Source organism: Anser brachyrhynchus (assembly GCF_964034855.1).
Source record: "Anser brachyrhynchus genome assembly, chromosome: 9".
NCBI lineage: Eukaryota > Metazoa > Chordata > Aves > Anseriformes > Anatidae > Anser > Anser brachyrhynchus.
The window spans coordinates 16,175,585-16,202,351 of NC_137703.1; the positions used below are offsets into that span (position 1 = coordinate 16,175,585).

At 49.9% G+C, this 26,767-nt stretch overlaps 2 protein-coding genes across 12 annotated transcripts; one reads left to right on the forward strand and one right to left on the reverse strand.

The window, feature by feature from the left end:
• Window positions 1-1,654: 1,654 nt before the first annotated feature.
• On the forward strand, window positions 1,655-10,051 carry CLDN18 (claudin 18). 2 transcript variants are annotated; one of them, XM_080603787.1, is made up of 5 exons: window positions 1,655-2,099; window positions 6,760-6,924; window positions 7,255-7,360; window positions 7,612-7,722; window positions 8,162-10,051. In XM_080603787.1, the coding sequence occupies exons 1-5, from the start codon at window positions 1,880-1,882 to the stop codon at window positions 8,337-8,339; spliced, it is 780 nt and encodes a 259-aa protein (XP_080459913.1). In that variant the 5' UTR covers window positions 1,655-1,879; the 3' UTR covers window positions 8,340-10,051. The 2 variants fall into 2 exon arrangements, with proteins under 2 accessions (XP_080459913.1, XP_080459912.1); XM_080603786.1 differs by having other exon boundaries at window positions 6,760-7,360.
• Window positions 7,349-26,635, reverse strand: DZIP1L (DAZ interacting zinc finger protein 1 like). Of its 10 annotated transcripts, none has more exons than XM_080603775.1 (14): window positions 26,031-26,564; window positions 23,991-24,150; window positions 23,375-23,438; window positions 22,754-23,274; window positions 21,899-21,983; window positions 21,037-21,170; window positions 20,529-20,690; window positions 20,185-20,310; window positions 18,836-18,866; window positions 18,068-18,118; window positions 17,590-17,726; window positions 16,716-16,908; window positions 16,411-16,540; window positions 7,349-7,732 (listed from the first exon to the last, which is right to left on the reverse strand). In XM_080603775.1, exons 1-13 carry the CDS (start codon window positions 26,327-26,329, stop codon window positions 16,446-16,448), a joined length of 2,058 nt encoding a protein of 685 aa, XP_080459901.1. In that variant the 5' UTR covers window positions 26,330-26,564; the 3' UTR covers window positions 7,349-7,732; window positions 16,411-16,445. The 10 variants fall into 10 exon arrangements, with proteins under 10 accessions (XP_080459901.1, XP_080459900.1, XP_080459899.1 ...); XM_080603774.1 differs by lacking the exon at window positions 7,349-7,732 and adding an exon at window positions 10,880-11,105; XM_080603773.1 differs by lacking the exon at window positions 7,349-7,732 and adding an exon at window positions 13,981-15,340.
• Window positions 26,636-26,767: the final 132 nt, after the last annotated feature.

The following is a 26,767-nucleotide window of genomic DNA, read 5'->3' on the forward strand; positions in this document are numbered from 1 at the left end:
GTCTAGCCTGGAAAAAGAGAGATGTGGCCTCTTGGCACTTGGTGGCAAGAAGAAGGCAAGAGGGAGAGGAGTCCTTCAGACCTGCTGGGCAGCATCAGGCTTGGACATAACCAGCCCTTCCGGAGTGATGCACGGGAATGGGGACAACATTTGGGCATCTCCTTCCTCTGCCCCTATCTGCCATAGGCTGTGGGGCCATAAAGATCAGGATGTGGAGCTGGCTACATTGCTTGTTCTAGCCCTTACTGTCCTCCCGGCTTCCAGGTCCTCCCCAGCCCTGACTTTTCACAATGAATTACCCCAGATGAGGTATGTTTGATGTTTGTGAGCGTGCCCTCTTCCTCACTGAGGATGAGCAGCTGCTAGCATCTCTCATTCTCGAGGGCTCACTTCCATGGGTTTTGGTCACACTATTACTTTTGCTGACTACTTCTGACCTTTAGAAATGTTGGAGCTGGCTCTTCCCCTGATGTAAACTTGCCAGTGTAAATGATTAAATTTGAATAAAATTGTTGGAAGCAAAGACATCTTGTGCCTGGCCCTGGAGGGCTTTGATGGTTGTGATCTGTAGCTGTACACAAGATGTGAAATGGCTTTGGTTGCCATAGGAAGAGCTACCAGACTCCAGTGCACTTTCTGCTGCCCACCAGCCCTCTGCACAGTCCCAAAAGCAAAACAGGTGCCCCAGGTTCTCCAGAAGGAATAGCCAATGTGTAATAACCCCACTGTAAGTCATCCATCTGCAGAAATCAGCTTCTCCTCCTTTCCTTGTAACTTTCAAGTGGCGTCATGACCAGGAGATTGTATGGAGAGGGATGGTGGCACAGAGCTGGGCTGGATAAAGCAAGAATTTGTTTCTAGGTCAGGGCTGAACTAAATCTCTCGGAGCAGGGTCTTGGATCAGAAGGGATGAGCGTGAAGTCTGGAGGGTACTTGTATCTCACTGCTCTCCATCAGCAGAGCATCATGGCAGATTTGTATTACTCCCCTGAGCCTAGCACTTCACCGCTGTGCCAAGAGATAATTCATTTCCTAATTCTTATATCCCCTGCCCCATTTTCCAGGACCACTGCCCTACCTAATGCAGACAAGCACCTGCAAAAACGCACTTTCTGAGTGGTCCTTGCCCCCCACATGAGTTTTGGTGGGGCCACATGGTGGTGGTGATGGGGATGTGGGTTGGAGGAGAACAGGGCTGGGGGAGCATTGCTGGGTCATTTGGGGGCTCTTGAGCTTTTGAGGTGACCTCGGTGATGCTTCAGGAGGCTGCAAGGAGCGGTGATGCCCCTGTTTGTGGTGGTGGCCCCATGCCACCCACCGAGCTCATCACTGGTGTCCCTATCCACCTCCACACCTCTTTTACAGCCCGCAGGGACAGCAGGGCACGGAGATGTCCCCATCTTGGCCCGCTGGCAGATTTACTCCCCTGTTGTGTAATCAGAGAGCCAAGGAGGTGGTGAGCTGTGGGTGCTGAGCTCTCCGGGGAACGTGCTCTTTCCCCCTGCCCCTCTCAGCATGCTCACAACGTGCCAAGCACGCAGCAGGAGCCCGATGGGCAATGAAGGGTTTCGGTGGGGGCCGGCACAAGCTCTGAGTGGGTTGCCCAACACTTGACCGAGCGTGGCTGCTTAGCCTGGGAAGGACAAGCACTTCTAAAGGACAAAAGCTCATATCTCGGGCCCTGCCAGCACAAACCGACCCAGCGAGAGTGAAACCGGACTATCTTGCAAAAACACTTTGTGCAAACACACCGCTCAATAGAAAGCATCTGATAAGGGCTGCTGCGTTTCTGGTGGCTCAGTCGGGAGGACTTCGGTGCTCCCATTAGGTCTGCGACTTCCCTGGGGCTGTCTCACCTCCTCTCGCTGGGGGAGACACCATGTCCACCACCATTTGCCAGGTGATGGGGTTCATCGTCTCGTCGCTGGGGGTTGCGGGGTGCATGGTGTCCACTGCCATGGATATGTGGAGCACGCAGGACTTGTATGACAACCCGGTCACAGCCGTCTTCCAGTATCAGGGACTGTGGAGGAGCTGCGTGCGGCAGAGCTCAGGCTTTACAGAGTGCCGGCCGTATTTCACCATTCTTGGGCTGCCAGGTAGGGCAAAAGATGCACCAGGTTTAACCCAGGAGTCTCCTGTAGTTCTGCACCCACAAACAGGAGCAGAAATCTTAAAGCACTTTGCAAGGAATAAAATTTCCAGGCTTCTCGGTGCACGGGCATAAAAATATGCACATATTTGTTACCAAAATAATACCTTCACTCGGTGCAGACTACAACTTGGAGCATGTGTAGGTGATCTCTGGATGAGTGCCAGGGGGCTCAGCTCCGTTACTGGTGTGAGGAGAGTGAGGATGCTTAGACCTGCAGATATTCTGCCCCTTTGGATCAAAGCACAAGGAAAGCAGCTGCGCGCGGGTATTGTGTTGTTATCAGAATTGCAGGTTCTGCTGAAAACAATTGTATTATTTTTCACATAAAATACAGATTTTTTCTATAATGGAAGAAATCTGCCTCTGAGCAGTACGGGCAGGGCGAGGAGGGGAAGGGTGCGCTCAGTCACCGCGGAGTTTTAGTGGTTGCAGCAGTAGGTTGCAGAGGGGTTTTACTTTCTTGTTTGCTTGCGATTTCCACAGTGTTAGGTACAAAAGGAGCAGTTTTTCCCACATCCATGCATGCGAGGGTATTCCAGTGCTCCCAAGCTAGCTGGAGCCATGGGAAGGGGGCAGCCAGCCCAGCTCCACATGCCTCCCCGTGCGCTATGGCACCCATGCCCTGCCACCAAGCACCAAATAGATTTCTGAGCGCCTTTTCACTCTTGGTGCACTGTTGCAGCTAGGTGCAAATAAGTGCCACTGCATGCAGGCCTTTTGCATTTAATGACTCGTGCAGAAGAAAGCACAAGGCAGGCTCTCAGCCTGTACCCTCACAGATGCTCACCATCCTCCCCTTCTGCAAGGCAGGAGCAAATGCTCTGTTGAAGACCAGGATGCTGGCGGCGGTTTTTGCCTTTTGAGAACAGGCTGTGACCATCCTGAGGGGTGTGATGGAATAAATGTGTTCCTGGGGCTCCAGTCTTGGGATTGCCAAGTGAATTCTTGCTCATTTTGAAGAACAAAGCTGGTGAATGGCATCACTCCTTATCTGGCCACATTCATTTGACAGAAAAAAATATATTTATTAAACCATACATACACATGTTGATCTCTACATTTACATATCCTAATAGTGCTATGTGTGTGCGATTGTACTTTAAAAGAGCATTGAGGCAATGCTAACCATTACTTAGATGCTAATTAATCATTATCAAGATTCTACTTTTCATTTTATTTTTAAGTCATAAAGCAACAAAGAAATGTGCAAAGCATTCACAGACAGTTTCTGTTGTGTCATAGATATTCTGTCAGTTTTATTCTCTTTATGTGCTCATTTAGTTGATGATGACCTTAAAACATAAAGAAGGAATGCCCTAGCTTCAGTCTGGTTAACTTAAAAAAAAGCATTTTCCCCTAAACTTTCTATATTTCATTGATCACACTCATCATAAACTTACATTATCACTTTTGTATTTTGTATTAGTAACAGAAATGCTGGTGGTGTTAGTTTGGATGACTTTAAGTTGCTTTTTTTCACTCACCTCTCACTACTCACAGCAACACTGGGGGGAAAGACAGCTCTCCAGTTCCTCTTAGGACTGAAAAACCATAATGATGCAAATTGATTCAAAATTGCAGACTTTTTACTTATTTATTTATTTTTATTTTTTGGTGATGTGCTTGCATTGATACTATTTTCTGGCAGACAATCCCTTTGTATGGAAGTTGTGTGTGTGCAAAACAAGCAATCATATATGCACAAGTATGAGCACAGCTATTGTATCCCATGCAAAGTACACGTGCAAAGACAGGCAGGTAGTTTCTGTGCTTGGCTTCAACTACAGGGCAGCATGGTAGCTAGTGCTCCTGGTACAATTATTTTCCTTAGCCTCCTGCTTTGTTTGTCTGTGACCTTCCACTCCTTCCTGCTAGAGGAGGTCACTGCCTTTGAAAAGCAGCTCCCTTCAGAGTACTTCTGATGGATGCCAGAATTCACTTCATACTGCAGTGCTCTCACTTTTGGTCCCAGGATCCCTGTGAAGGGGTCTTAATGCCACAGCAGACCTGAGAGCACTTTCTTTTCCTTTCCATCCCTTTGCAGAAACAATGCATAAGTCACCCTCGTGGCACCGACATCCTGCAGAGAAGAGCGACAGCTGATTGCTTTGCACTTTGTTGTGCCTTGCCACGTGTCCCTTCTCTACCCTTCTCATGGTGGCAAATTGCTGCTTTTCAGTGGAGATCCACCACACTTGGACTTTGGTGCTCCAGCAGAAGTCCAGTGTCTGCAGGAGGTGCTTGGCTTGGCCTGCCCGTTATGCCCTTCCACGGGCACTCAAAGCCCTGGGAACATCTCTCCTGTGAGCCCACGATATCCTGGTGAGGTCTTGGCTTCAGATCACCTATTCTTGAAGGTCTTGAACCACCCTAGTGATAGTACAGAGAGACCAGAAGGTCTGTAGAAAGCATCCCAGGAACAAAGGACTGTACTGGAGACAGACTCTGAAGGCTACAAGGACCTGCCATCAGGATCCGTAGTGTCTTATGCTGCCTTATCAGCCTCTGCTGCCCGTCCTGAAACCAAGCAGTTAGAAAGAAACTTAAGTGATTGTAAAGACAAATGAGTATTGTGATTTTCTTCTCTTTACAGCCTCTCTGCTTTGCATCAGGTGCTGCACGAACACCTTTTGAGGGCTGATAAGGCATATCCGCCAGCTTCTTGTTCTCGGATGAATAATAACTAGTGAGCTCGCACCTGGGGGCTGATGAATGGGAGATTGAAAATCCCAGGCTCGTTAGCACTTGTTATCAGCTGATAAGGGCAAATTGAGTCATAAGAGCAGCAGCCCCAGTGGGACTGCCAGATGGGAGAAGGTGATGTAGTCCCAGCTTGTGGGATGGCAAATGGCTGTTTGTCCAGGTGTTGTGGTTCCGGTGTGGTTCTGCTCAGGCTCCATACACCTTGCCATCCTGGGGAGGGTTTATAAACGGTTCCCTTCCCTTCCCTTCCCCGGGCCAGCCCAGTAAAAGGGATGATGGGCAGAGTTACCGCAGCCGCTGGGGCTGTGGGATATGTTGCCTGTCCCTCTCAGTCACTCACAAGCTCTTGTCATCTTCCCTGAGTGTCATGCACAGGGAAGCATCAAAACCAAACCCAAGGCTGTGAGAGCTCATGGCAGGGCAAAAAGAGGCTTCAAAGTGTCCTGGCCAAGTCACAACAGCCTTTGAAATACTTTTGACAACATCCTCCCAATGCCCTGCCAGCACTGCCACTTCCCTGTCTCTGCCAGGGTGGGGAGCATCAGGCTGCAGGCAAGACAGGATATGTGCCTGTATTAGAAAATCATCTTGGTGTTCAAATGCCTGGTCTTTTCCCTTCACTTCTCCATTTTAAAAGGTGCATGTTCCCCTTTGCTTTTCCCCCTACTTTTCTATTCAAGCCAGGAGGAGCCTGGAGGGGTTTTGCTGCCTGATGGACAGCAGTGCTCAGCTCCCACCAGCATCACAGCTTGCCTCTAACCAAGCAACCCTGCCTTGATGGCAATGTGCTCAATAAATTCAGGGCTAGGGCATTCGCATGTCATATTAATGAACATGGATGGGTGTATACAAGTCTAATATTACAAATAAGCAATCAAAGGACATGCTGGGGAGGTCGTTGCTGAAGCCTTGTGTCTGTCTCTTGGCGTATATGCAGTATTGGTCAAGGTGATTTTCTTGTGTCTTGTGCCATGTGTTTTATAAAGGAGGAACATACAGAACTCTGCTTGGAGTCACAGAGTGGTTGGAATACCATGGACAACTGGGTGGAGTTCTCTGTGCTCATTGCTGCCTGGGGAAAAAATCTTTCTCAAATTAGTCCAGTTATGGAAAAATTCCAGCTTTTTTAAAACAGATCAGCCAAACAACAACAGAGCAACAGTGTGATGTAAGTTAGAGGTGCAGCAGTGATGCACATAAATACAGACAGGTAAAATGAGCAAATCCTTACAATTAAACGACGAAAAGAAGGTTTCTATTCCACTTTGAAATGCAGGTAGAAAGTTGTGGCATTTCTCACAATATAGTTTGGGGCTCCTGCAATATTTAAATTAAAGACCTGATATATTCTTGCAATGTTAAATATCCATTATCACACTGAGAATGAGTAGGAATATCGATATCTTAAGATAATTTAGGCTTTATTTTAACTTTCTCACATTAGAAAGTCATGATTTTTCCACTCTTATGAAATATTTTTCAATGCAAATGCAATCAGCTGACCTGCTTTATTTTAAGCAGCAATAGAGAAGGCCACCCAAGCCTGATTCACACTTGCCCCAGCTGTATACCAACCCCTTTCCATCAATTTCAGCTGAATAAATCATGACCAATGCCCACGAACATTTCCAAAAAGAAGTTGTTTAAACCATCAAACTCTTTGGGAACTTGAGATAAACAGCTGCATTTCCAGAGGCATCCCAAATTATGCTGAGAGTAGATGTGGTGCCCGTTTTCCATTGGATGGTCTTTGCTTTAAACAAATTAAACTATAATAGTTGTTTTTTTTTTTTTCCTTTAACATTTTTATTTTTAGATAGAAATAGTCTTTAAAAACTTCCCAGGCTCCATCAAAACTCAATTCAGTTGTTCATTGTGGCTCTTGCTAATTTGTTTTGCAGCAATGTTCCAGGCTGTGAGGGCCCTCATGATCGTGGGTATTGTTCTGGGCATCCTTGGCCTTTTTGTGTGCATTTTTGCTCTGAAATGCATTCGTATCGGCAACATGGAGGATTCTGCAAAAGCCAACATGACCCTGACCTCTGGCATCATGTTTATTGTTGCAGGTAAGTGTGGTGGTGTTGTGTCTTTCATATGCAAATCATTGCGTTTGCCAGAAATTGGGGACTGGTCCAGTCTTCATCACATATGGTCACAGGCATTTCTGCTGGTAGGACTTGGGATTTTGAAGTATGAAGTTTTATTCTTGCTGCTGGAATGTAAGTATGTGGAAACTGTGTCAGAAATGCAAACACACAGTGGGTCCCCAATTCTCCATAACACACCATGCCAGGACACAAAGCAGTGTCTCAGCCACGCTGTAAGGTGCTTCCTCAAGGCCCAAGGTGACCGCTTGTGCTACGTGGGTCTCAGTCAACCCTTCTGTCTGATTTCAGGTCTGTGTGCCATCACCGGAGTGTCCGTATTTGCCAACATGCTGGTCACAAACTTCTGGATGTCCACAACCAACATGTACCAGGGAATGCAGAACGTTCAGAACAGGTAGGTGATTGTTCAGCTCAGGATGCTGCAAGGTGCAGATTTCCCTCAGGGCCAGGGCATGCTGCAGCTGAAGGAAAAAAAACTCTGGGTGCATATTAATCTGGTCCCATGACTTGGAAGATTCATTGAGTCTAGTTCTTATCTCCACTGGAGATAAGGATAATTATTCTGAGCAAATTGACTGGGATGTTGATGAAGGAACACCCTGGACCATGGACACGGCAGTAACCAGGCACATTGCTCTTTTGTAGGTACACTTTTGGCTCAGCCCTCTTCGTTGGTTGGGTGGCGGGCGGCCTGGCCCTCGTAGGAGGCATCATGATGTGCCTTGCTTGCAGAGGAATGGTACCAGAAGAATCCCGGTAAGTCTGTCTGTGATGGACACAGGAAGGTATTGCATGAGGCCTTGGGTGGCAAGATAGCATGCAGCCAGTACACCACAAGACAGGTGTAGGCATAATGACCCCATTGCAAAAGTTATCATGGTTAACAAGTCTTATGAGGAGCTGATGAGGGAAATGGGGTTGTTTAGCTGTAAGAAAAGGAAGTGCAGGGAAGACCTTGGGAGGTCCTTCACTCAGCCAGCGATTTACTCACAGGAAAGAAAGGATAAGTTTACGAAAAAACGTGAGAGAGACTTGTAGCCTGTCTGTGGGTGGTTGGCGCTTAGCATATTCAGCGAATCCAAGTAATGACAGTACAAAGTTTCCCAAAACTCAACAACAAACAGGAGCACAGGGTGCAGCACAGGGGAGTCACAGAGCCCGCAGTAGCTGATACCACCTCTCATGTCTCTTCCAGTTACAAGGCAGTGTCCTACAACGCATCGGGGCGGAACATCTCCTACAGAACGGGGCCCTATAAGGTCGGTTCGGGGTACGAACCTGAAACGAAGACTAGGAAGGGTCCAGGGTATGAAGAAGCTCCTCGAAGCGAGGATGGAGGACGCTCGTACCCTTCAAAATATGACTATGTTTAGTAGACTTTCTGAGCTTGAGATGTGCTATATTTTACAGAACATTTTTCAGTTTAGAAACAAGTATACACAAACAAAGCAGTATGTAAATAGGGTTGTGTTTTGTATTGTTTTTCCCCCACTTGGAGGTGGTATCCTAACCACATTGGTTTTATTTGGTTGATTGCTATAGGCATGCCCTCCCTCAGCATGCCTATAGCAAAAGTAATGTCTATGCTTTCAGAGTAGAACTGTTTCTTCGTATTTTACATATAAAATCTAATAGCCAGGACCAGGATTCTGACTTGTGCCATTTTCTAATTCTCATAGAAGTTTTAAATTCCCATTTAGTAATGGTCCTGTTACGTTTGTGGTCACCTTGGATGTCTGTGATTGAAAAACACATAGTGAGATTGTATACAAAAAAGCCTTAACAAATCAAGAAGATAAACCAAAAACATTGTGAAAAGCAGAAATTATAATCTGGAAATCTCCTGTATTATTTTGTGGTGTATTGAATGAAAACTAAGTCATGTCCCTTTGGTGATGGCCAATGCATACAGACCATGTAGTCATGGCATTTTTTCTCCCTGGGCACTATTTCTACTCAGAAACACCTTTGCTTTGCTGGTGGTACTACAGTGCTGATCTGCTGTGATATTTAATCTGATTTATATTACTTAGACATTTGCTATAGCCCGTGATACCAAAGTGTATTTATTTCTTCTGATCTCACTGGGGGATATGTATAATCCATTGTTATTCCTATGCTAGATATTTGCTGTAGTAGCTGAAAACCACTGTGTGTGACCGGTGTTCCTGCAGATGTCATCGTTGATGAAGCCAGAAGAATTTCTCATTTAGAATTAATTAGAGTTACATTTGGAGCAGGAATCTGAGGGAGCACTAGATGTGTAACTCCATATTAACATCAGGACTTTCTTGTGTTAATTCTTCCCCAAATAATGTGAAGATTAAATCCTTGGTGGGACACTGCCCCTTCCAGCCAATCCACAAGAAAGGATGCTGATTTAAAGGGGCTGAAGAAAGAGACACAAGAACTCAAGAAAGCGCCTATGAGCATAGTGAAGTGTACTAAGGGATAAGTTAAAGAGAGAGAGCAGAAAGAGTCTGAACACTCCAAAGTAGCCATTTTGATAGATTTCTGCAACAGGTTTTTGTCCCACTCTGAACAATTGTAAGTTTTCCACAGGCACATTTGTTCTGGCCAAACACTGATAGTCCCTTGGGTAGTTTCATGTTGTGGAGGCATCACGGGTAGAGCTGAACATTTCCTTGGAGTTTGGCCTTCAGAGGTGGAGGCAGCACCTGGCATGGGCAGCACTGGGGCTGCCGGTCGGCAGAGGTGACCACCATGAGGAGAGGGGGGAAGATCTTCCATCCAGCAGAGGGTCCCGGCCCTTTCTCTGGTGGGACTCTGGTCCCCACTGCCACCTGGGGAAACCAGCGGATGCCAGTGCTGACTCTTCTATTTGTACGAGTGGAAGACTTGTTTTAAGGATTTGTTCTGAACGGAGACCACTTCAGTTGTGCAGAGAGAAACCTTGCCCTCTTTAAAATTAAATATACAGTCTTTTTGGAGGATTTTCCCCCACATCTCAGTATAGACTTAGCTTTTTTGCCTTTTTTCTGCATGCTGGATTTTGTTTTGTTTTGTTGGTTGTTTATATTTTTTACTTTAGTATTAAAAAAGAAAAGGCCTTTGCGACCCCAAATCACTGTTTTCATTTGTTCTTTCCTCGCCATGAACAGAAGTTGACAGCTTTCTTGCTCAGCCAAACTTGCCCCATGTCGGAATATTTGCCTTCACTGTGGAGAAGCTGCCGGGGGAGCTGCACACAGCTGCTCCTGAAACAGATTCATCTGCTTAAAGCATTTGCTGGGTCTTCCCTGCTGGAAAACCAAGGGATTTTCCTTGAACTCCCCGGGCGTGCTGAGGAGTGCAGCTCAGCAGGTACCCAGGGCTTTTGGGGGTTGGGACCACTTTGGTCAGCCCAGCATCTGCCTGACTTTCAAGGGAGCAATTAAACACTTCTAAATACCTCATTGTTCTTAGGAGGGCAAAAAAAAAATTGCTGGTATGCTTTCACTCCTGCCAGCTTCCACTGGAAAGGGGCTGAAAAGCACAGGAATGTTTAATTTAGATAGGAAACACTTAAGTGGTGGTTAGGTAGAGGTACACAGGGTAATGAAAAATACAGAAGAATACTCAGAAAAAAAAAAAGAAATACTTTTTCATTTAGTGCACTTCATAATTAGTGCATTTCATAATGCACTAATACTGTATTAGAACAACTAAGAGAAGAGAAGAGAAAAGAGAAGAGAAGAGAAGAGAAGAGAAGAGAAGAGAAGAGAAGAGAAGAGAAGAGAAGAGAAGAGAAGAGAAGAGAAGAGAAGAGAAGAGAAGAGAAGAGAAGAGAAGAGAAGAGAAGAGAAGAGAAGAGAAGAGAAGAGAAGAGAAGAGAAGAGAAGAGAAGAGAAGAGAAGAGAAGAGAAGAGAAGAGAAGAGGAGAAAGCACATACATAAAATTACAAGGACACACTTTTAAAAGTTGCATTTTATTTTTATGCAACACAGATACTCTGACAAACACACCAAGCTGCCTATCTCTCAGTTTCACTTAGATAGGAGCAGGCATATAGATGACAAGATTGCGGGCAGGAGCATTATGGAGAGGGGCAGAAAGCTGAAGCAGAGCTGGATCCTCTGATTCCTGCCCTCAGTAGATTTCTAATCTTCCAGCACCAGTTTTCATTTCCTTACCTTGGCTGAAAATTTGCAGTGTAAAAAAAAAAAAAAAAAAGGAAAAATTGTATTCTGCAGGCAAGAATCATTTATTTATGAGCTTGTCTGTTATGTAGCAGCACCTGATATTACAGATGCTCCCCTCTTGGTTCTGAGCTGGCCATAAGGGACCCGGTCTCGTGTTGGGCACCACCACGTGGGCACAGTCATAAGTGGTGGGCATCGTGCATTGGGGGGTGACTGCATGGGGAGAAGCAGTGCCCATAGCCATGAAGCTGCCTTTCCTCAGCAGAAAGCACTTGGTGTTTCCCTGTCTCAGGAGACAGACGCAAATATCTCCTTCCGAGCTGATCTGACTCCTGAAAGCCCTGTGGCTGAAACCATCTGCTTAGAGAAAGCTCTTGGTCTTTAGTGAGAGCAAAATTCCCATTTCCAAGCCTCTAAAGCCCTGCTGGCTAAAAATGATAGGGTTACACTGAAAAAAAATCCTATTTCTTAGAATTTTGGAAACAAACAAACAAACAAACAAACAAAAAACAATATTCAAGCTTCCTGAAGGTGCAATCACCCTCCGAGGAGCAACAAGGAGGTTTGTTCCTCAGAAGCCTGGAAATACAGGAGCCCAGCTCTTCTGGACCTCTTGGTCCTACGAAGAAATCATGCATTTCCTCCTGCAGCTGCCACTGGTGGTGGACAGAAGACCTCCTGCCAATTATTTTGCCTTTATCGACAGCAAATGGTGGGGCAAGGGGTGCATTTGGTAGAGCCGCACAGCCAAGGGAGATGAGTTGGAGAAAAAAGCGTGGTTGGCGATGTGAGTGTGTGTGCCCACACTCAGCAATGGTTTTGTTTCCATGAATTTCATCATCCTCTGAAAGTGCACGTCCTGCTTCAAAGCAGCTAATTAAATATAGGCTTGTCTAATAAAGCAGACACTGAAAAGGCTATGTGTATTATCTGCCAGCAGAGCTCTGTATAGGTTCTTTCTGAGCTTCTGCAACATTTATAAGTCTATGAGAGCACGGCAGATTTGCATGGACTTTGACCAAGGGAAGCAAAGACCCATATCTGAAGCTACAAATTGGACTATGAGATAAGAACTGTCCTGAAATCTATATGCAATTAAAAGCCCAATCTTCCTTCCTATAGTGACAAGGTTATTGCTTTTATATAGCTGAACAGAGATGAATGAGTCTATGGATTAATAGCACTAAGATTTATGACACCATGCTTGCACCAAATATTATGGGAGAATAGCTCTCTGGGTGAGATATTCCAGCTGAATAAATTTGATAGGACTTTTCTTTTCCTTTATTTTTTTCAGCTTTGTGTTATTTGGGAGCGTTGCATTGCATTCACAGATCGTTAGTGCTGTGGTTTGATTATCTGCTAATTGTCCCACACATATTCATGCTTTATAAGAGCATTATCAATAAATGGCGTCCCACGAAGACAAATGTCACCGAGAGAAACAAAACACAAAATATATTCTTTCAAAGAGCATTACACTCCCATGGCATTAGGCTCCTGGCTAGGGCCCAATAGGCAACTTCAGCCGATCTGTGCTGCATTGACCCATGGAAGGGGGTCACGCGTGTGCCCCATGGATGTCCTAAATGGTATGGCCATGTCACAGTACCCGCAATAGGGAAGCTGCTTGTGCATGCATCAGCTGGTTTTATCAGGCCATCCTCGGGTTTCTCATAGACCCTTCAGTGTGTCGTGGCAGTGCAAAGGTCCAGTTTCCACAGGGACCCCTGATTTGCGTGGTATCTCCTTCCTTAAATCGGCTAGTCCTTTGCACTGCTGGCTTTGAACACGCTTCACCCAGAGTCTCCAGAGAGGATGAAGCTAAAGGGGATGCTTCCAGTGTGAAAAACTAGGCTCAGAAACTGGTGAAGACTGTGCATAACTGTGAAGGCTGTGATAAACTGAAGACAAGGTCAAAAAAATGAGGGGGAGGAAAACAAAGCCCTGTGGGAATTTAAGGGGAGCATTTGGGTGTGGGAGGCATGGGGCTACCTGCCCGGGGGCTGGTGGGTCAGGGCAGAGGGGTGAGCACTAGGCTGCTTGCACTGGAGGACTGGCAAAACCACAGCCCACAGCTGGGCAGGATTTGACCTGAAGAGCAAGTGCAAAGGATGGAGAGGGAGAGGATGCATTTTGGGGCTCTGAGAGGTGCTGGAGGAGATGGCAGCGTGCAGGATGGCTGTGGTTTGCATGGGGCATCTCTGCCCACAGCAGCCTCCCCGTTGCTTTTGCTGTTAAAGTTGTTTCATGGCATTGCAACATCTTGTTTTTACAGGGCAAGGGAAATGCATTTTGGAGTCAGCTTTTGTTCTGCTCTGGCTCTCCCACAGGAGAAGCCGAATTTGTTTCCTTAATGCAGTTACAAAGACATCTTTGTGCGGAGGAATTGTCAGGACACCTGTCTGCCTATTGAAACCCAGCTGTGAGCGAGAGTCCCCTCTTGCACTTCTGACTTTCCCTGCCACCACGCGCTTTCTGTTGGCTTTGTTTCAGTTGGTTTTGTTTTACATCCCCCCAGCTGCAGTGATTTGCCTGCTCGTGAGCATCCCTGGTGCTCTGGCATCACGCGGCACAGCAGGATTGTGCAGCACTGCTAGCAGGCAGAGGGCTCACGCCAGGTCCCCACCACTGCAGCCCATTGAGGACAGCATGCTAAAAAGGGGCATGGGAAGAATCAGCTTTTCCTGGGGGTAGGAGTCCATAACACAAGAGAAAAAACACCTCCATCCTCTCCCATTGCCTGTGCTAACCCGTGGCTCTTCCATGTCCACTGTGCATCCTCCTATGCTCGCTGAAGCCTGTAGCACCTGGAGAGCCATTTCCTATGGACCGTGCTGGCTCAAAACATTCAGTCTGAAACAAAAATGCCTTGTTCCTGTGTATATCTATTTATTTGTTTCTTGTAGCACAAGGGTACTTTTGGAGTTTCACCATCTTAAGCAATTTTTTCCCCTTCCTGCCTGGCACCATCTGGGCTCAGCGCTGAGTGCCTGAAGCTCATTGGAGCAGCTGGAAAGCACTGCAAGCATGAGAACTGCTAGAAAAGTGAACACAAGCCTGGTTCTTGCATTTGTCTACAGGTGAATATGTGCAGGAGCTGCACACACTGAGGTTTGGCCATCAGTTGGTGGCACAGTGTGATTTCTTTGATTCTCCGGCATAGGGAAGGGAAGCAGCTGGGAGAAGGAGGTGCAAGGCAAGGCACAGTCTTGACACTGAGCTTGCCACGTAGTAGGGGTGAAACAGCTTCTGCTGGCTGTCCTGGTCCTGCTGTTTGCTCTTTGGGGCAGAAAATGTCTTTTCCCATCAGTTTTGGATAATGCCAGCACAGCCCAGAGGTGTGTGAATTGCCTTTCTTAGCACCCCTTACACAGGAGCAAAGTTTGCTCCTACCTCCACCTATTTTACTGGTAAAAGGCTCATTTCTTTTTCTGAGACACCAACTTCAGTTCTCTGAATGGCATGAAAACATCCCTCCTTTATTCAATTTTTTAAAAACAGTTCTCCTTATGATCACCACTCACCAAAAAGAAAAACATTTGTTAAATTAGCCATAAAGTAACACATCTGGCAATAGCATTCTAAAGAAAGAATAATACAAACCAGGTATAGTTCATATTTTACCTTGAAAGATTAAAATGAACAATTCCTTCACAAGGTATGTAACTACAGACCCACACAATGTTGGGAGGGTATAGGCACACAGTGGACTGCGTACATCCCTGGGGACTTGTGGATTTACAAATCATGTGGTGGTGTTTTGCATGTTGGCAGACAGTTATCTGGAAGGCACTTTTGCTATTTGATGGAATGAAATGAATTCACCCTGTTCTGCTCAGCCCTGGCCGGGCTTTCTGCTCCCTAGCATTAAAATGCACGTGCAAATGTTTGCACTTAGGAACAGGCAAAGATAGAAATTTGAACCGGTGGTGGAGTGGATTGGAAAACAGAGAAGTTGAGAAGCTGCATTTTTAAAAATTTTGTACTCTGGAGAGATCAAGATCACCTCACACCCTACACTACAGCTGTACAAAAGCCAGAGAGAATTTGGAAAACACATTTCATTTACACCAACGAGCATTATAAGCAGAGCCAGCTTCACTTGGTGATGCTGCAGAGGGTCGTCCTTTGGGTCAAGGTTCTCACTCAAGAAGGAAGGAGGAAGGAAACCGCAGCTGGGGCTTGCTCCTCTGCCCACGTGCGCTTGGGCCAGGGTCTTCCTTGGACCCTCGGGAGAGCAGGCAGAGAGGGACACAAGGTCAAGGTGAGCTGCCTTCTCTCCCTCCCATGCTGCTCTATGGGCTTGTCAATAGGTACAGCAGCCACAGGCACCGGGCCTGGTGGGAGCAGGGGGCCCCGGCCCGGGAGGTGCTGCTGAAAGCTCCTGGCACGGCGGGATGCTGCGCTGCAGCTCGTTCCTGGTCTTGTGGCACCATCCAGTGGCTGCTGGCAGAGGACTGTCATTTCCCTGCCACCACCAAGCGTCCCTCAAACAGGGCTTGGCCGAACGGGGACCCTCACCCCCGTGTCACCAGCCACCGGTGCTGGTGGCTTGGCCAGGCCCCCAGGGAGGAGGTCTCCAGGTCGCTGCTGTCACCTGCAAACTGAGCCTGGGGAGGGCGAAGGGGGCAGCAGGGCAGGATGCTCATCCTGTATGTGCAAAATTAGAGCAGATGGCAAAACCCAGGTGCATCAGGATGCCACGCAGGAGACCCCCCCTCTCTATTTGCATGGCTAGCAAGTTGTCCCAGAAATCTCCGCTTCTTTTTTTCACTTTGCCAGATAAAGGCAAGAATTTCACCCTCACTGCAATTAAAAAAAAAAAAGAAAAAGATTTTGCTTTGGTAAAATCCCCCTCCCTCCCCGTTTTCTCACCCCCTTTCTAAAAAAGCAATATGATGCTGACACTGCCCACACTTTAATTATATCAGCCCTCCCCCAAAAACTGAGGTTATGTTTAAGTTGTATTCAGTAATTTAATAATTTCACCATTGCATCACTCCAATTATCTTGGGATTTTTTCCAGAGACCTTGTCTTAATCTGACTCTCTAACACTAGTGTTTTGATACCAGCTGCACGAACACTGTTTTTCTTTCCCCCAAAGAGGACAAATGGACAAACAAGAGGGGAAGGACACTCGTCTCTACCTGGGGAAGGGACCAGTGGCCAGGTCTCCCCTGCTCTAAGTTTGAGCTCCTTGCAAAGGGACAACCTTGTGGCACTGCTGATGGATACAAAACCTTATTTTCCTGGAAATTACATCCAAGACCATCCCTGGGACCATTCACATGAGATACCTGGAGTTTCCCAGTGGCTCTGGGAGATGTTGAGCTCAGGGCTGGGAGGAGCTGACCCCACCAGCTGGTCTCCGTGTGGTTGCAACCAGGCGTCTCTCCACGGGCTTCTCCCTTGTGGACAAGGCTGTCCCTGCACGGAGCACAGCAGGTGAAATGGGGGCATGGTGCCGGCACAGCTCCAGGGGAAAGGATGCAGCTGCCAGCTGCCCAAGGGCTGCCCTGCTGCCTAAGGGGACAGCATCCCACGGCCATCAGCAGGTGGCCCCAGATCCCCACGGCTGCTCTCTAGGGACAAGTCGCCTCACCTGGGATGATGGAGAGCTGCCGAGGGGCAGCAATGCCAGGCTTCTTGCGTTGCTTGACTTTCTTCATCACCACTTGGATCAGCTCACTCCTTAGGTGGAGGAGACCGGGAAATTTCGCAGCCCTCTGCTGCTGCTGAAGTCTGACCACGGCCCGGAGGTGCTGGTAGGTCTGAGTGGAGATCCCCGTCACGACCTAAAGCAGAGGGTGGCCAAGCTGTCCTCCCACAGCACTGGGCGGTGACACGAGCCATCTGCAGCATTGCCCATATCTCACAAGCATCCTCCGAGCTCCATCCCCAGACCTGCCCAAACCCCAAGGGTGGTACCAGCCCGGTGCCCATTGTTTCCCCAGTGCAATGCTCTTATCCCATGCAAACAGTCCAACGAGGAGGCTTCAGCCACTGTCTGCGGTTGCACCAGCTCAGCAAGGTGCTAGGTGGTGATGTTGTATTGCTGGGAGCTCGGCAAGACTCACAGGAGGTCCTGTTTAATATGCTTGGCATGGAAAGGACCAGTGAAAGTCCTCTTGAAATCCCCGTGACGGAGGCTGCCGTGCCCTCACACACCCTCCTTCCCTGGAAGAGAGGGAGCCCTGGGTGATTTAGCATATGAAAGGCTGCTTGCGAGAAAGAGCTGCTGGATATTTATTAATAACCAACCTCAGAGGCAGTTTATTCCCTGCACTACCATGTGCTTTCTGCCTCCATCTTCCTGTTTGCCTCTCAGGCTGTGAATGCTCCAGGCATGGGCTGTTTCACGCCCTGCTAGTGTTTTGGTTGCTCCAAAATAATTAATCTGTTCGCAGCACTCTTTGCATCCCTGCACCGGCTCAGGGCTGGCACTGGAAGTGCCGGCAGTGAAAGGACAGACTTACCCTCTTGACGCCCATGCTCTCCAGCTTTTCCTCCAGCGCTTCCTCCAGGATGGGCCGAAACTTCTTCAGGAGGTTTGGGTTTCTCCGCAGGGCTTCCAGCAGCCTCCGCCTGCCACCCAGGGCATCCTCCGCCCTGTCTGCAGTGAAGGTGAGAGCAGTAAGGCACAGGCTGTGCCCTGCAGAGGCAGCTGGTCCCTGGTGCCCTTTGAGGTGCCTTCCACCTCCAGCTTGAGTCATTCCCAGCCACAGCTTTTCCAAAATCCCACCCACAGCGCAGCAGCTGCCTGGGGCAGCTTTCTGGGGTGAAGCATTCCCCGCGGGGCTGGTCACGGTGCTGCTGTACCTGGCATGGAGGTACGTGTCCCCACCCCACCATGTGCCACCACCCCTCACCCTCACTGTGCAACACCCCAAAAGCCAAATGCTGGCTTCGTCCTGGTGTTCCCAGGACAGAGATAGTCTCACCCCCGGTGCCCACCTTCTTCTGAGGATTCTTCAGCAGCCGGCACTTTGGTCACCTGCCGGGTCACTGCAGGGATGAAAACAGCCTGTGAGGGCCAAGGCGAGCACAAAGCGAGCTCCAACATCCTTGTTTCACTGTATGGAAAGCTCTGACACATCTGTCCCCGTGGGGTCCAAGGATGGCCCAAGTCTGGCCCCAACTCTCGGAGAGCATCCTTGAGGGAAAGCCCGGGCTGCTCAGCAGCAGCACCGCCACCCTCCGGGGCTACCAGCCGGAGGATGTCAGTGGCCAAACAGCCCTCTGCCATCCCTCGGGGCCGGGGTGGACAGTGTACCTGTGGGGTATTTGCTAATAGCCATCCATGTCTGAAATCTTATTTTTGTTTGTTTTCTGAGGAGCAGCTGGACAGCAGGCATCAGGGAGCTGGGAAGTCCCCACTCTTCCTCCCTGATTTTAGGAAACCCAGGCTGTAAAGAAGAAACCGCAGCATGTCCCAGCTTCTTATTTTTATGGGGAAAAAAAAAAAAAAGGACCCAAAGAGACAGGGGGGTTTCTGCTGGCAGCTGGAGCTGTGGTCCATGCTGTTGCAGCAGGCAGTCAGGAGGCTGCAGGATGTCTGCTCCGTGCCTTCAGGTAAAGGACACACAGCCAGCTCCCCAGAGAGGACTCCATGGCACGATTTTGTAGTGGGAGACAGAGAAGATGGCATGCTCTGAAGGGCTCCTAGCTATGAAAAATTGATCTAGGCCCAAACTGATTCACCTTAAAAAAAGCAATCGTTACCTTCAGGCTTGTTTGCAGACAGCAGCTTGGTCTGTAAAGAAACAGACTGTGCATCATTCAAAGGTCATTTCTTTGTCGACACTTTTGGGTGACTTTTCCTCTCCCTGGGGAGCATTACTATTAAATACACCACAAAAGGAGCAGAAAACAGCAGGAGCCTAAACTGGGCACATACACCCCCAAATGTTTTTTGCTTTAAGCAGACCATACCTGCAAGTGCATACTCCTCCATGGTACAACCACCGCACAGCAGATGCCAGGCTGTTGTACCTCTGTGCTATTCACAGATCAGATAATGAGCAAAAGATGCTCCAAAATGTAATGCAAACTGTTCTGGTGATCTACAAGCCAACAGACATCTGCTTAAACACCCTGGGTCACTATGTGAGCCCAATCGGGTCATCCTGGCATCCCCAGGGAGGGGTCCTCCAAAGAGCATCACTGACCTTGCAGAAGACCTATGGCCAGCTTCAAAATCTGCTGGTGGCAAGCCTATGTCTTCTCATCAGCCCTGACAGCTTTGATTGCTGCATTTCATACAGTCTTTCCCTTTTATAATAAAATAACTGTATTCTCTTGACCTGGGCTTTGAAATCCAGTCACAGTCGCTTCAAGTGTGTACACCCATTCTTTCCCATTATCAGGAGGCATTAAGCTGACCTGCAAAGAGGGTCTCCCCCAGCTTTTCTGAGAAGACCTATATCTCTGGGATTTGAAGCTGAGATAGAGAGAAACCACAAAGGCCTTTTCTGAATGAGGTGCTTTGGCAGCTGGGCAAGGTGTCAAGGATTTTTGTGTGCTCCTTCCGCAGCTCCTTCAGCACCTGCCTCCCCTCTGTCCTCTGCCAAATTAAACACACCCATGTGTCCCTCCTTGGGCTGCAGGGTCCTCACTGCCAGGGGCACCCAAACACATGGCGAAATCCCATTTCTTTGGGTTCTGAAGGATGCCTGCCACCATAAGAGCAGTGCCTTTCCCAACCCATTCAACACTGAGAGGCGCTGTGCGTGCCAAGGCCTTGTTCGGATGTTTTTAGAGGGCGAGAAGGCAGCTGATGCACAGGGAAAGAAATCTCTTCTGTTTATTTGGTACTTTAAATGCTTTTCCATGCAGCGAGCTGCCACCGTGCTCCAGTGAAGATGGGTTTCCCAGGGCTGACCTGGGACCTTGACATGCCCTTGGTGCCCTCCAGGTCCCATTTCTGGGCTCATTGCTACCAGAAACTAAGCTGAGACCAGACCTGCAGGGAGCAGATGCACACAGAGGTGCACGGATGTGGGTCCATCTCCATCCAGCACACCTCCTGGGATGTGTGGCAGGGGTAAGGACACAGGCACCCCACTGCTCACCTGCACTGCTGTTCTCTCCTGCTCTGTCCGGCTTGGTGTCTGCCACCGCATCTCCTCGGAGTCATCATCCTGCAGGGTCCCCAGCATGGACACCGCTGCCTCTCTGGCCTGCAGCTCCTGCAGTTTCTGCGGTGTGGAGAAGAAGGAGCAGCTTGTCCCAGGGGGTCTCAGGAGGCTCTGCCTTCCTCCCAGGGAGTCCCACCTCAGCCAGTTGTTGCCCCCAAACCCAAAGTGTGTGCATGCCCCAGGAGAACGGGTGACTCTTCAGGCTGTGAACCTGCAAGGCCACCTGGATCACACGAGGCAGCAAGCTCAGATGTCCCCTTGCTGTCCCTTTGGCTCACCCCTTCCATTGCACTGCTCCTGCTAGCAACATCCTTCAGCTCCCCAAGGAAGAGCTGCCTCAGGCCATCCATCTCTGCACGCAGCTTCGTCCTCTCCTCCTCTTTCCACCTTTCCAAATCTCTCCTGCCCTCCTCTTCTCGCTGGTGAGCTCTCTCTTTTTCCTAAAGAGGGCAAAAAACTGGAGCAGGAGATGTCCTGGCAGAGGAGCAGCAGCACCCATGTTGGGCAAGGGCTGGGGCTTCTGCCCTGGACCAGCCACGTGAGCAGCGATGCTCCTGGGGCACCCAGCGCCGCACACAACGGGAGGATGAGGCAGCACAGCCTCGGGCAGGCACACTTACACAAGTGCAACACTTACCCCAACTTCACGTTTCCCACAGGAATCTTCTGGGAAAAATTTTCCAAATAAATAGACACAAGCCCCACCATATGATGTTTTTCAGTGCCTTTTTCATCTATGTTTAAAAATGTCCCATGTTTCATCGCTTCTCCCCTTTTTTCCCATACCTGCTCCCTGTGCAGCTTCTCTGCCTCCCTCTCCGCTGCCAGCTGCTGCTGTGTCTCGCGCAGCTTCTCCTTCAGCTCCTCAACCTCCTGCTCCATTTGCTCCACCCGCTTCATCTTCTGCCTTTCTGCAAAGCCTGGGGAAACAGAGGCACCATGAGCAAGGGTGTGATCTGCCAGCTCCTACTGGGATTTTGCTTTGGAGAGGCGACAGAAACACCCAGAAACACCCCACTAAAGCACCGAGCAAACTTGCCGCAGGGTGTCAGGCTGCAGAAGGAGCTGGCTCAGCTGCAGGAAAAAACATGAGAAAAGTGGCCTCTGATTTATTTATTTTTTTGATAAACTTGGAGAGATTAGAGGCTAGAGAAGCAGCGTGCCTTTGCGCTGGGCTGGCTGTCTCCAGCAGCTGAAGTGCCCTGCTTGGACGTCTTGGGCCGTGCCCAGGAAGGCGCCTCCAGAGCAAAGACAAACCTGTTGTGTTGCATCAGCCCCAGGCTGGGGTTTCAACCTGCCAGCAAAGAGCAAAAGATTTTTCATCTGCCAAGTCCCAGAGCATCAATTCCTTGCCAAAAGGAACAAAAAAGGTGAACCCCTCTGCCACTCAAGCGAAACGCTCTCCCAGACTCCCCAGGGTGGCTCTATCCGCACGCGTAGGGAAGGTCCTCGGGGAGCCCCAGGTGCAGAGACGGGCCGTAAGGGTGCCTGCACTCTTGTATCTGACCACACACCCTGCCCGTGCTTCAGGGAGCGGCAGCGAGCAGAAACCATTTATAAATACTCACAGGAACATTTATAAATTCAGAGGAACAGAGAAAAAATGAGAAGCTGTAGGAAAGCGCAGGGAAACCATCCCAGTGCTCACCTGCCTCGGTGGCCTCCGCGTGCCGGCGTTGCACGTGGGCTCGCAGGAAGACGTCGCTCATGAAGGCTTTGTCACAGAGGTGGCACTGGGGAGGGGGGGAGAGTCAGCAGGAGGACTGCCAGAAGCAGAAAGGGGCTCTGCCCCCATCCCTGGCATGGCAAAGGTTTGCTGCCATAAAGCGAAAGGGGAGACCTCGAGGGATGTGGCTGTTGTGTCGGATGTACGTAGGTATTAGGAGTTTCTTCTGGCAGGAGCCAAAGGAGAAGCCCCTTAGGGATCAGGAGAAAGCAGGAGGCAAGACTTTCCCCAGCAGACCAGCATAAGCAAAGCAGCAGTGAGGTGCTGCTCGTAACAGGGTCTGCTCAGGCCATGCAGGAAGGGAGAGCAGTGTTTGTGGGCATGAACCTGAGCCACCTGGTTTGGGGATCTTCTGACCTCCAGGAGTAAGCAAGTGGGTTGATTTGGTAACGGGGAAGATGTGGTTGCAAAGGCACTGCTGGCAGGCTTTCTGCTGAAAGGCTGGGAAAACCTCCGTGGGAGGATAACAGCCAAGACCACCACCGAAACCAGGAGCCTCCAGAAACCCCTCAGTGGGCTGGAGGATGTCCAAGTCTCCCTGGCACAAGATATCCCCCACGACACACAGATCTCGTAAGATCTCCCCGGCCAGCCCTTTCCAGCCTCCTCTCCTGCAGCCCATGCAGCTCTCACCCCCCTGTCCCTGCATGTATCCCAAAAAAGGGAGCCCCTGGGCTGACAAGGACTTTGCAGTCTCCATGGAGGCAATGAGCCAGCACCAGGATGCAGCAAAGAGCATCCCACAGGGGATGCACTTTGCACCTTTCTGCCACGCACCTTGCAGTAGCTGCTGGGGCCAGCTTGCAGGAGGAGCTGCTGGGTGGCCATCAGCTTCTTCCAACTCCTGTTCTCCTCCTTGGCTCCCCGGAGCTGCGCTGCCTGCTCGGACGCCAGGTCCTGGGCTCGGGCCAGCTCGGCACGGGTAGCTTGGAGGCGCTGGGCATGCGTGGCCAGGCTGTTCCCCAGGTGCTCCTGACAGTGCAGCAGGTACTCGATGCTCAGCTGGGCCATCCTGAGCACCTTCAGCAGCACGGGGTCCGCCGGCTGCCCGCAGTGGGGGCACTGCTCCCCATCCAGGTTGCAGAAGGTGACACTGGCGATGTGCTCCTGGAGCGTGGCCACGTCCACCTCCCGGGCCACCCGCTCCACGTCCACGGCGCTGAAGCGACGCCAGTCCATGCTGGCCCGGCGGGGCTGGAAGTGGAAGCAGGGGACGTGGGTCGGGACAGCGAAACCTGGGACCGTGCCCATCATCCCTACGGTCCCGTATACGGGCTGGAAATGCCTGTGGAAAAAGGCTGGGAGGGAGAAGGAATGCGTTAAGGTTGGCCACGCTGCTGCCCTCCAGCTCTACTGGATGCCCTACCACGGTGGGGAGCAGGTCAGCGCTCATACTACCTGGGAGCAAGCACAAAACCTTCTCTCCCTCTCTGCAGCTGCTATCTACTGCTTTTGCCAAAATCTGAAAAAAAAAATAAAAATCTTCCAGTTTATCTACCATCTGCTTTTGGTAAGGGAAAGTTTTCTAAAACTGTCACATTGCCATTCTTTAAAATAAAGTGTTGTGAACGAATTTGTAACCCCTTTTACCCAACCTCCTTGACTTACACATTTTAGGAAAACAGCCTGTTTTCAAACAGTATGTGGTAATCACTGGTCACACAAAAATCACAGCGCTGCTTCCCTCTGCGTTACCTTGCTCTGACCTGGATCGCTTCCAGAAGCAGTGTTCACCCATTTCCCTAGCTGCATCCTAAGCAATAATTAAGTAATTATATTTAAAACACATAGCTTTAAACCTGTGAAATTGCCCTATGCAGTTCCTAGACTCTAACTAGGGTTTTTTCTCGGAGCACAGGCAAACTGCTGCGAAACATTTACAAATTCAACCAAGCTGCAATGCTTTGTGCTATGAGTTTGTGTCTGCAGCTGCCCCACATACTGCAGGCCACCCTCTGGCCACCTCAAGGACGCCTTGTTTTTAATCCTCGCTCTTTGCTGGGAGGCCACTCACCCTATTTTCGGGCAGGACGTGGGGCAGGGCATTGCTGGGTGTGCTGCGTGCAGCCGTGTTGCCACTCCTGGCCCCGCTTCTGCGCTTGCGTGACGGGGACACGCTGGGTCTGGCATCCCAGGGAGATGCTGAATAAACGTGGGCTTTGCTGTGGTCTCCTCTGCTAACCCAGATGGGGCAATGGTTAGCATTACAGCTTTTTTTTGGCCATAATTTCAGTCCCCAGAAGCGCAAGTGGGATGCTCCAGACCTATGCTTTTCCTCAGGGCTTGGTCCCACCAGGCACGTATAGTGACAGTGGCACAGGGAGGACGGAGCATGAGCAAGGGGCTTTCAAGCTGAGCCCCTTGCATGGGGCTTTCCAGCTGACAACCCAGACAGGAAGCCTTCTGCAGTGCCTGCACGTATCCTGGGATAAGATCATCATTTTTTGATATTTTTTTTCCTCAATTCCTTGCAAGGCTTGTTTGCTCTCAGTCCAGCTCAGCATGTTCAAACCCACTGCAAGCTCTGCAAAGTCCCCTCTTGTTCCTCTGCCCTGCATGAGCCTGTTCATGTCGCTGCCTCTCTCTTTGGTCAGCTGGATTAGAAAGCCTTCAGGAGGGCCTGCACATCAGCGTGACATGAAGTTAACCACAGGCTCCCTTTAGGCTTTATTCACTTTATCTTCTTCGATGTGCACCTAAAATCACCATGTCAGCAAGCCCCTTCCCTCCCAGGCTTGTATGGCCAGTAAAGATCACTAGCATTATTACTGCTGTTATATATATATGTATGTATATATATATGCTATTAGCAGCACTCAAGTGTCAGACAACCCAATTCATTGCATCAGACAAAGTACGTGTGTACATATGTACACTCCTACGTATATATAGGTCTAAATATAGCCCTGACTCACGGCCACAAACTACGTAGTTCTGCTGGGGAACAGCACGTGGCTGCTGCAGGTGAGGCTCTGGGCCACGAACCAACCATGCCTGAACGAGGCTGAGTTTCTGGGAAATGCCTGGAAACGGGGTCCGGAAGTGGCAAGGAGACAGCAGCAACCCCAGTCCCCTCCCTCCCAGACGTTTCCCTGTTCTCCGGGACGCTAATTAAAAAACCCCTAGCAATCTCCCGCACGCCCTGGGAGGCAGGCTGTGTTGCACAACCTTGTTAATATTAACAAGGCCTTCACGCACCAAAGCCAGCAGTGTTTAACCTGGCCCTGCTGCTTAGCAGCGTGGCTGAGGTTGCCCCATCACCTGCTTCGGGCATGCCCATGGGTGCTGGAGCCCAGTGAGCTTCCCCTCCGTTTCCTACAAAATGCCACACGTCAAGTCGCAGCTGGTGCAACCACAGCTTTGGGGTGCACTAAAACCACTGCAGCAGGCAAGACAGGAACTCAGCTCTGCAGGTTTATTCCTTCTCCTCAGTTCTTGCTTGAATTTGCCTTGGGTATGTCCCCAGCTGGTGTAAAAGCACTTTGCCTTCCACTCTGCAATGCAGCGCAGCATCAGTGGATGCGACGGAGCTGCTGGCAGAAGCCACCCTCCTGGCCCACCAGGGAAACGCTGATGTCCCTTCACTGGGGCTCAGATTTTGCTTGCTGGGTGCTGAAGACACCGGCCGTGGGGGATGAGGGTCCGTCACAGAGGTAGCAGCGAGGACCGTCCAGCTGAGCTTAGTCAGAAGCGCTCACCTGCACGATTTCCACTCCACCGTGCACAAACCAGCTCCACCAAGGTGCTGGTAGAGCAGCACTGACCGCACAGCAGAGGGGTCAGGAGACCCGGACCCTGCCCACAAGCAGCTCCCCAGGCCCTGCCTGCAAGCAGCATTCACCTCCCTCCCTTCCTCAGCCTCTCCTCTCGCCAAAACTCAGCCCAGAGGAGCCTCGGAAATGTTTTTCGCATGAGCTAATGCGCTACGAGAGCCTGAGCAGCTCAAGCCTGAGGACATCCCCCAGCGCCCTCCCTCCCTCCCCTCCACAGCTTGAGGAGTGGGGGCAGAAAAAGAAAAAAAAGGGGGAAAAAAAAAAAAAAAAGCAATACTCACTTGTTGCTCGAGACAGAGCGAGGAGGAAGCGAGGAGCTGGGACAGGGACAGGAGAGGGGCAGCGAGGGGCCGTCCGGAGCCCTGCAGAGCAGGGAGGACTTCCCGTGCTGTAACCCTACACTCCGCCCGTACTTCCCCCAGCCCGTGAAACTCAAAAGCACGGAGAAAAAGCAGCTCCCGCTGCCATAGCTGGGCAAAACCAGCTTTCCGTGGGCAGCACTGAAGCATGAAACCCATGGCCCCGGGCTGAGCCATGAGAGTTTCGCACCGGGGAAGGAAAGAGCAAAATATCCCCCCATGACAACCCCCAGCTTGGCTTGGTGCCTTCTGCCCTTATACTGATTGACTTTGGTGCTTAATGAGGACGGACGGGGCTCGATCCGTGGGGCTGGAGTGAGACCCAAGCCCGGCACCTGACTGCATAAACCCCACGTGCGCAGAGGGCTTTCTCCTCCCGATTAATCCTGCTGCCATCTCGGTGCAGAAACCAGGCTGCAGATTGCAGCACGCTCATTAGCTGCTGTGTTTACAGAAGATAGCATTGTACAGATGGCAAACATTCGATGACGGGCAAGCCACCCGCCCCCGCCTTTCTGCTCCCAACCTAAAAACAGCTGCTCAGACAGACCCAGAAGAGATTTGCAAGCTGGGCTTTTCATGGTGCTGTTAGGTGGATTTGCTTTACCTCAGGGAGGGGAGGGAGTAAATGCAAGGGGATGCATTGCTTTCTTGCAGAA

What these genes read in the sequence shown, in the direction of transcription:
- CLDN18 (XM_080603786.1), top strand. Translation starts at nt 1,880, where the DNA reads ATGTCCACCACCATTTGCCAGGTGATGGGGTTCATCGTCTCGTCGCTG. An exon ending in CACCATTCTTGGGCTGCCAG is followed by an intron (nt 2,100 to 6,759) that starts GTAGGGCAAAAG and finishes TTTGTTTTGCAG; the next exon opens with CAATGTTCCAGGCTGTGAGG. An exon ending in ATGGTACCAGAAGAATCCCG is followed by an intron (nt 7,723 to 8,161) that starts GTAAGTCTGTCT and finishes TGTCTCTTCCAG; the next exon opens with TTACAAGGCAGTGTCCTACA.
- DZIP1L (XM_080603775.1), bottom strand. Translation starts at nt 26,329, where the DNA reads ATGGGGGGATATTTTGCTCTTTCCTTCCCCGGTGCGAAACTCTCATGG. An exon ending in ACGTCCTGCCCGAAAATAGG is followed by an intron (nt 23,439 to 23,990) that starts GTGAGTGGCCTC and finishes TTTTTTTTTCAG; the next exon opens with ATTTTGGCAAAAGCAGTAGA. An exon ending in GCAGCTCTCCATCATCCCAG is followed by an intron (nt 16,541 to 16,715) that starts GTGAGGCGACTT and finishes TGCTCCGTGCAG; the next exon opens with GGACAGCCTTGTCCACAAGG.